Here is a 9,850-nt window from a genome sequence, read left to right as displayed (position 1 = left end):
TCATTTTAAACAATAGTCGTACGTCAGTGTCAACAATAAATTCATTATTTTTAAATTTCCCGGTAATGTCTAATAAGATAAACGTCAAGATATTCTAAAACGAGCGGTAGAGAGAGAGAGAGAGAGAGAGAGAGAGAGAGAGAGAGAGAGAGATGAACGAGCGTGGTACATACAAGTGCCGGGAGATGGTGTTAATGACGGCGATCGGAGACCAAAGCACTTGCGTTTGCGCATGCGCATTATTCCTCCGCGATACGCGTAGTAATCATTCGAGATGGCGTGTTTCGGCTGCTGATCATAGTTCCTTAATAAACGCACGCATACGCGCGTTTAATATTTTCTTTCTCTCTATTTCGAGATGGTTTAACCGGCACGTTTCTATATTACGTCGGCATAAGTCGGTAGAGTTCGCTACGTGTGATCGAGGATAAAATCCGAGGTGATGGGGCTCTCGATCATCGTTGATTCGACGCGCTTCCCGATAGGATCGAACGGATCCTCGTCGATGCTCGTTCGTGCAAAAATTCTTGAAGTTTAACGAGATCTTTAATATATATATATATATATATATATATATATATATATATATTATTTATCGTTTTTTATCTTTTTCTTCTGTTCTTCTTTTCTTTCTCTCCCTCTCTCTCTCGTTCTCTCTCTCGTTTCAATTCAAGTTTATTACTTCGAGTATGATTATCGTTAATTTTATAACATTTGAAATGATACTTTATCTTATCTATATTTGAATACTATACGTTCGTTGCATCTTCGTTCTTTGACTCGTTGAGTATATTAAAATACTATTCTTGAATTATTATTGTACAATTTTTTTTTTCTATTGTTATTAATTCAGTAATTTGAAATATGATAAATATAGACTCGTCGCATCATTATTATTTATGTAATAATACTTATAAGAAAGTTAGAAGACTATTTCCCCACTTTCTTTCTCTCTCTATCTATCTCTCTCTCTCTCTCTCTCTCTCACTCTCTCATTCAAATTATATATTACAAAAATATTCTTCTTATTAATTTAATAATTTTTAAACGATTCCCAGTTAAATTTATCCTCATTGTATACTCATTGCATCTTCAATTCTTAGCAGTAACTATGTCTCGAGTATAATAAAACGCAAAGATATTTCTCTCTCTCTCTCTCTCTTTCTCTCTCCCTCTCTCTCTCTCGTACCCATGTATTCGCGGTCTATCTTCTGCCCGCCACTGGTATCGTTACCCCCACCCTTATTACTCTCCTCCTTTTCTCTCTCACTCACTCTCTCTCTCTCTCTCTTTCACTTTTTCTCTCTTTCTCTTTCTCTCTTTCATTCTATCTCTCTCACTCGCTTGCCTCTCGTCACAGCGTATAGTTCGACGAGGCGCGCGCGCGCGAGCGGACGAGCGAGAGCGGTCGGTTCGCACAGTGCGCGCTGGCAGCGCGCACACGCGCGCGCTCAGTGATCGCGATTCGCGACATCCCGCGGGACTGGGAGTCGTCCGCCGTCAGCTGCGGCCAATAATCTTTAACTTTTCTTTTCTTCTGTTTTTTTATTAATTTATTTTTTCCCCCCTATTCTTTTTTCTTTTTGTTTTTTCTTTTTTCCTTTTTTTCCTTCCGTTCTCTCGTCGCGCGCGCGCGTGCGCGAGCGCGCTTTCTCCCCTCCCTTTTTTGGTTTCTCCGATTCCCTCTCTGTGTTCCTTTGATTCTTTTTTTTTGTCTTTTTATATTTTTTTCCTCCCCTCCAGTTTCTATCCTTGTTTCGTTCTAATAAGTGTCTCCGTTTTTTCGTTTTTGTTTTTCTTTTTTTTTTTTTTTTGTTTTTTCTCTCTTCTCGAAAGAATTTTTCGAGGTTAAGTTACGCTTTGTTGTTCGGTTAAAAGAAAAGAAAAGGAAAAAGAAAAGAAAAGAAAAGAAGAGGAAAAGAAAAGAAGAAGAAAAGAAAAGAAAACAAAAGACAAAATCGGCGCCATGTTGTTGATGTGCGACAGAGGAGGATAATATACAAAATTGAAGAGGGAGAGTGGGAGAGGGAGGCAGTGTGAGAGAGAGAGAGAGAGAGAGAGAGAGACAGAAAAAAAAGTAAGAAGATGAAGAAGAGAGAGATGGAATGATCATTTTCGAAAGGAGGAAACGTCCGCGTGTAAAAGAGAGAGAGAGAGAGAGAGAGAGAGAAAGAGAGAGGGAAAGAGAAAGAGAGAAAGAGATACATCGAGTTATAACCTTGTTTACGAAGAAAGTGTATCTACGAGAAAACGAGCTTTGTAAAGTAAAGTGGGGGGGAGGGGAAGGAGAAAGAAAAAGGGAAAAAAAAGAGAAACAAAAAGAAAGAAACAAAGAAAAAGAAGAAAAACCGAGAATCTTACTCTCCCCCCTCCTCCATCCCCATCGTGCACCAACGTCGTCCTCCTCTCTGACCCCATTTCCTCCTCCCCACCCTGTACCATCCGTTTTTCTTTCTTCTTTTCTTCTTCTTTCCTTCTTCGATCTCTCCCTGTGTTAGAATGGACGAATCTGGAATCGACATGGGATTCGATCTCGCTGCCCTTACCGATATCGACACAACGAATGATCAACACGGATTTGGTGAGGACGATTTCGAACAGGCATTATCCCTACTCTCGACCACTACGAAAGATTTTATGTATTACGAGTTGAAGAGCCGCGCTCCGGACACCGGCAGGTACGTGACTGACTTAGTACAACTTTTAAAATTGTTTCGAACGACGCGCGGGCAACTTTGTTACATTCGACTTTTGCGCATGCGCATGCGATATTAACCTCCCTCCGTTCATCCATCTCCTTTTATTTTCTTTTGTTTCATTCTGTTTACTTTTCTTTCTTTCATTTTTTCCTTCCCTTCTTTCCTCACTCTTTATCTTGTTTTTTTTTTCTTTTTTATCCTATGCCCTCTTTATCTTTTCCTTTCTTTCTCACTTTCTCTCTCTCTCTCTCTCTCTCTTCCTCTTTCGTGTGTTCTCTTATTTGTTTTTATTTTGGTCGAATTAATAATCGCACTTTTTCTTTATTTATTTATTTTTTTGTTTTTTTTTTTTTTTTCTTTTACTTTTTTCTTTTCATCGTTTTAATTCCCTTTTAAGATTAAATTTGTTTTCTCCTCGGCATGTGCTATTATATCTTATTGTACGATGATAAAAGTTTCGACTGAGATAGCCGTTTGTTTATTTGGTTCTTTTTCCCTTTTCTCTCTCTCTCTCTCTTTCTCTAATATGATTCTGGAGTTAGAAATTTTGTTTAATTGGTTTTTTTTTCCATTTTAAAAATGCTCACGTTTTTGTTTTTTAATTTACGAAGAAGTTCTTTAATTGATTCAGATCTTTATTTTCACTTTTATATTTTCTCTGTCGTCGAATTTTAAATAATAATTTTCAATTTCTTTCTTTTTCTTTCTTTGTTTCTTTCCTTGCAATTGTTCTCTTTTTCAGATGAAATTCGTTCTTTTTTTTTTTTCTTTTCTTTTTAAAATTTTTTTTTCCTTCCCACCCTCACGATCTTTTCGAGATAATTAAAGTTCAGACGAATTCGTTTCGTTTCTATTTTTATTTTTTTTCTATTTTTCCTTGTTTTAATTACGTTCGAACTTATTATTTATTATTATTATTATTCTTAATTTTTTTGTTTTTATTAATTTTCTTCCTACGTGAAAAATTTTTACCCTTTTACGTATTGATTGGACCAAAAAATTACGAGAAGACATTGTACATTCTATTAATCATTTTCGTTGGACTGACTTTTTTTTTATCTTCCTTCAACCCTTCCCCCCTCCCCCCTCCGCCCCCTGCTCATCTCCACATCGCAAATCTTCTATCACGCATGCGCAAAGAGTTTTCGAAATGGAGCGGTGATTGATTTTTTTTTTTATATCATTTGAGAATTTTTGGCCAAACCTACGATTTCTTTATATATTCAAGAAATAAAGAATTTCTTTTTACGATACGCGTAGGATATGTCTTTAACGTTTACTATTCTATCCCATAACGTTAGATGTCAAATTAAAATTCTTCGAAACGAAATGAAAATGGAGAAACGTTGGTTAGGAATGCTCGACGAGGTACGAAAGAGACAAATGGTTCGTGAATATATAAAAGTATGCATATTTAAAACAAACGATTAACTCAAATGACAGAACAAAACGAGGATGGAATTGTTAATAGAAACGAGTCTTGAATGAGAGGAGGGAGTCGGACTCGCAGTAAAGTGGAATCATCGACGTAATCGTAATCTAACTAATATAATAATAAATATACGCATAAGATCGGGAACGATATAATCAACTTTAATTACGTACGAAACCATCAAGAACGTTAGACGCATAAAGCCATGTTTAAAGGGGTAGATGGTATAAAATTACAAAAAAAAAAAAAAAGTAACAAAAAAAAAAAAGATTTAATAATAATAAATTATAGATGATCGATCATAAATGAATGAAAGCATTGTGTTCATTGATTCAATTTTTCTATTTATACGTTTCACCATTACGTAACAAAATTCTACTAAACGATCATGTTTCCAGAGTTAAAACGTTAAAATGTTAACCAAGCTTCGAGTTGATTAATTTCGACATCTAAAGAAGAAATAAAAAACGAAAAAAGAAAAACAGAATAGAAAAAATGAAAAGAGAAATAATAATAACTTTGTTATATCGTCTAAAATCGTATTAAACGATCAATAATAGTTATGTCTGTGTATGTGCATATTTATATATATATATATATATATATATATGTATATATATCATGTTTATATATACGTATGTATGCATTAATGTGTGTATATATTTATGTATGTATGTATGTATATATAACTACAGTGCTAATAGTTTTCTCTTGTGGAACTTTGCCAAGTTTTAATACGACTGAAATTTCGTTGTTTCCTATACATATATTGTATATATGCATGTATATATATATAATATAAATATATAATATATATATATATATATATATATATATATATATATATATATATATATATACGAAGAATAGAGAGCGAAAATTTTTGGATGATTTTATTTAAGATTTATTTGATTTTTTTTTTTTTTTTTCTTTTTTTTTTTTTTATTAAATAAACTAAAATTAATTTATATTTTATTTAATTGAAAATCAATTATTTTCTTTTTTTTTCAATAATTTTAAATTTCTTTAAAAAGAAAGAAAAATCATTTGAAAAATCGACTTTTAATCTCGAATCTACGAAACTTTTTGATCCTGTCTGTATATTACGTTCTCGTAACATACGTCTGTATGTATTTCGAAATTTTTCGATTTAATTTTAAATATCACGAAAAGTTTGTAGATATTTTTTCAACAAATTAAATATGAACTATTAATGAAGATAACATTTTTGTTCAAAGCTTAATTAATTATTTTCTTATTATATATAGCGTGTGTCCGATTAAAATTTAACAATTTTACGTTTATAGTAATTGTTTAATTATTGTATATTGTTTAATTATTGTTTATCAATTTGAAACATTTCGTTGGTCTTCGAGTAAATGATTTTGCAACGATAAATGATGATTTTAATTTAATTGTATGAAAATGCACGCGTCACAAGCGCAAACGCACACACAAATGTGATTCGAATTAAATGGAAATTGGAAATCTATTATTGAAATCGGTACACCCTGTATATTTGTGTATTCAGCTTGGAACACGCAGGTCTGTATTATTCTTGATAAAAAAAGGAAAAAAAAAAAAAAAAAAAGAAAGAAAAAAGGAAAAAGAAAACAAAAAAATTTGTTGAATTCGTAGAGCGTTCCCTTCTAACTTCGTTTTTTCTTCTTCTTCTTTTTTCCCTTTTCTTTTTTCTCATTTCTTCTTTCCTTTTTTCTTTCCTTCTTTTTACATTTTCGTTTACACGGGTTCATCGAACGAGAACAATGCATTTCAGAAAAAAAAGAAAAAAAAAAAAAAATAAAAAAATAAAAAAATAAAAAAAAAAAAAAGAAAAAGAAAAAGAATTCCGCTCACAGGGTTCATCTTTTTTTCCTCTAATTTTTTATTTCTCCTTTTTTTTTTCTTTTTTCCTCCTTCCTCTCTCTCTCTCTCTCTCTCTCTCTTTTTTTTTCTCTTTCTCCTCCTCTTTTTTTGGTCCTATCCTCTACCCACCCATCCACCCATCCTCTTCTCTCCCTTCGCTCTTATTCGGATACCTTCCCGGTTTTTTGATTTTCGAAGGCTGTACTACGAGACTAGTGGAATATATAGTGGATTGAAAAATTTATTGTTTAGAATCAAAAACTTTTTCTTCATTCCTTTTTCAATTTCTTTTTTAGTCCTCTTTTAAAGTTAATCCTACAAATGTATTTTTTGTATTTTGTATTCTTTCTTCCACGTTCTATTTTTATTTTATTTGAATTGATTTTATTTTTTGTAAAACCGTCTTTTTTTTTTTTTTTTTTTTTTTTTTTTTTTTTTTTTTTTCTTTTTTTTTCCTCACAAACATAGATTATGAATATATCGGGGAAGAATTGTTTAGTACAGTAAGATCGATTTATCGTTGGTTTTGATTTATCATCAAATTTGACGTTTCCACGATTATTTTCGCTTTTATCCTTTAGATTTCTTTTCTGTTATTTATTTTCTTTTTCTTTTTCTTTTTTTTTATGTTTTTCATTTTCATTCTTTTTTCTTTTTTTTTTTTTTATGTTTTTCATTTTCATTTTTTTATTTTTATTTTTATATATTTCTTTATTTTATTTTTTTCTAATTATTTTCTACGTCACGTGATATATTATCATCATTTTGGTTTTCATCGCTTTTAAAAGACAGAAAGGAAAATCATTCGGGGAATTGGTTTCTAATGATTTTCCAGATTGCTATCGTGTTAGATTTTATGAAAGAGACAAAAAAATATTTATTCTAATATTGATTCTAAAAAGATAATGTAAATGTCATTGTAACTTTCGATTACTATTGGTATTTGTATTTATATAAATATAAAATTTGCATCGATCTGTTCGTATTAACGAGTATAAAAATTGCATAGAACAATTTTTTTCAATATTTATTTTTATATTTATTTTTCGAAAAAGATAAAGAAAAACGAAAACACGTAAATCATTTATTAATGCGTACGAGATTATAAAAGTTAATTCATAAATTTTCTAAATTTCAATATTAATTAATTATAAATAACGGCGACAACTAATTGCGTAATGTCAATTAAGACAAAAAACAAACAAAAAATAAAGGGGGGGGGGAGGGGAAAAAGAAGAAGAAGAAGAAAAACAACAGAGAATAGAAACAAATCTATTATCGACGTTTTAAAAATATAAAAAAAATGCATATGCGAATATTTTAAAAATATCAATAGTAAAAAAAAAAAAAAAAAAAAAAAAACCCCAACTAGTTCTTGAACGTTATGCAGTCAAGTCTTTTTTACCGAGGAAAAATCTTATCTTTTCTATTTCTCACTCTCTCTCTTTTTTTTTTTTCTCTCTCTCTCCTCTTCTCTTCCTTTATCTTTTTCTTTATGGAAAAATCGAGTTGTGTGGAATGTCGTTCATTTAACAACAATCATGCAATGTTTCTTTTTGTGACAATTCACAAAATGCGTTGAGTCATGCTTCGAAAGCGTTAAAGAAGACGCGTACCCGCGGTATTAATAGTTTTCTATTTTCAGCTCATTATCCGGAATCAGGGTTGTCTAATTTAACACGTTACTTTACCTATTGGCCTAAACGAATAGAAAAATTATTTTTCATCATTTGACATTAGTATGTTTATTTTCTATTTTTCATTCTCTTCCTTACATACATACATATATATATATATATAAACAAGTGAATTTTATTATAAAGCGATCATTCGAATATAAAGATTTTTCAATTAAAATTTTTATTGATCGAACATACTTATATATACGTTTATATACGTGTATTTGTGTGTATGCGCGTGTGTGTATTTATTTATTCTTGTTAATTTATTATTTATTAGAAAAGAAACGAAGGAATTTTTTTTATTACGCAATAGTTTAGATTAATATATATATATATATATATATATATATATATATATGTATATATATATTTATAATATTTAACTTACTATTTCTTGAATTTTATTCGTTATAATAAAAATTAAATAATAAAAGTACACACACACACACACACATATATATATATATATATGTATATGTGTATACTTGAAGATATATAATTTCTTTGACTAGTAATAAGATTTTTACGAGATTCGTAAAAGCATAAACGATCAACAGAGATTGTTAACGTAACCCAAACGCGTTGCGGAGCTGTCTCGTTGAGAGTAAATTATTGACGGTGAGATCATCGTAACAGTCGTGATTACGAGTCTCTTGTAAGAGAATATATATAACGCGTGTGTCAAGATACATAGAAATTTGTTTCAATTGGTCCTACATTTACAATCATAATCAAATATATCTATGTAGATATGTATGTCCAATCGATGAGTCACTCTTTCTAACAATATTGACATTAAATACATACTTCCATACATATATAAATATATATTGATATATTATGTATACATACATATACATATATATATATATATATATATATATACATATATATTTAGTATATATAGATTATAAAGCTCTCTCCAGATATACTTATCTTTACATATATATATATATATACTTTTCTTTTTTCAACGGAATGGATACACTTTCGTATAAGATTAAGCGAAATGAAAATTCGATTTCTTTCTTCGTTTGGGGAAAAAAAGAAGAAACGATTTTTTGTTTATCGATTTACCAACCTTGTTAGTGCGATTAAAAAAATGATATAACATTTCTTTCCCTTTGATTCGTTCGTTTATTTCATGGAAAAAAAAGAAAAAAAAAAAAAAAGAAAAAAAAAAACGTTCGATTTATTAGTGTTCATAAAGAAAAATAAAAAAGAAAAGAAAAGGAAGGAACAAAAAAGTGATTGCATAAAGAAAGAAAGAAAGAGAAAGAAAAAGAGAAAAAGATAGAGAGAGAGAGAGAGAGAGAGAGAGAGAGAGAGAGAGAGAGAGAGAGAGAGAGAGAGAGTTTGTTAAGTTGGTACGAATTTTCCATCGTGAAAAAAACTCGCAGCGTTTATTTTCTTTCAACGAAAGAAGCGACGTTTTTTCGGGAAGGGATTGCGAAAAAAAAAAAAAAAAAAAAAAAAAAAAAAAAAAAAAAAAAAAAAAAGAAAAACAAGAACGAGAAACAAAAACAAAAGGGAAAAAGGGGAAAGATACAGAATCAAAAGGAACAAAAAAAAAAAAAAAGAAAAAAAGAAGAAGAAAATATAGGAAAGAGATAATAAAAGAAAGAAGAATAAGAAGAAGAGGAGGAGGAGGAGGAGGAGGAAGAAGGGGAGGAAAAAAATAAACTAAGAAATAAATAAAAGGCGCAGGTAGTTTCTTTTTTCTCTCTTTCTTTTTTTTTTTTCTTTCTTTTTTCTCCCTCTCCATCCCCCCTCTTCCTCCCTAGAAGAGCCAGCCGTGATTACGGCAGGAGCTTTTGTTTTTACCAGGGAAATTATCCTTTAAGCATTTCACACACTCTACCAACGTTAAGAGAAAGTTGATTGTGGCGAAGTAATATATCTGGTTGTGTTTCCTCTCCCTCAACCACCACCTCCAACTTACCTCCCACCAGCTCACACTATCAAACCCCTCACCTCTCTTCCGCCGTCCTCGTACTCGTACGGTTTTTCAAGGATAATCCCCTTTGGATCGTGAAAGAACGAGAAAGGAACCCTCCTAATCTCTTACACCATTCCACATATATCCCATCATTTCTTTTCTTTTTTTTTTAATTTATTTTTTTTTTTCTTCCTTCCTCCTCCTCCTCCTCTTCTTCGTTTTTTTCTCTTTT

At 30.8% G+C, this 9,850-nt stretch overlaps 1 protein-coding gene across 2 annotated transcripts; it reads left to right on the top strand.

Annotated features, from left to right (window-relative positions):
• The first annotated feature begins 626 nt into the window (after positions 1–626).
• Positions 627–7,818, top strand: LOC124955123. Of its 2 annotated transcripts, none has more exons than XR_007102766.1 (2): positions 627–2,678; positions 7,643–7,818. XR_007102766.1 is itself a non-coding variant. In XM_047509062.1 (2 exons), the coding sequence occupies exons 1-2, from the start codon at positions 2,500–2,502 to the stop codon at positions 4,128–4,130; spliced, it is 309 nt and encodes a 102-aa protein (XP_047365018.1). In that variant the 5' UTR covers positions 864–2,499; the 3' UTR covers positions 4,131–4,855. The 2 variants fall into 2 exon arrangements, 1 of the variants encoding a protein (XP_047365018.1); XM_047509062.1 differs by lacking the exon at positions 7,643–7,818 and adding an exon at positions 4,001–4,855 and having other exon boundaries at positions 864–2,678.
• The last annotated feature ends 2,032 nt before the right edge of the window (positions 7,819–9,850 follow it).

This window comes from Vespa velutina, chromosome 17, assembly GCF_912470025.1.
Source record: "Vespa velutina chromosome 17, iVesVel2.1, whole genome shotgun sequence".
Lineage (NCBI taxonomy): Eukaryota > Metazoa > Arthropoda > Insecta > Hymenoptera > Vespidae > Vespa > Vespa velutina.
Note: the sequence above shows the minus strand (reverse complement) of the source record. Positions and strands in the feature narration are given on the sequence as shown.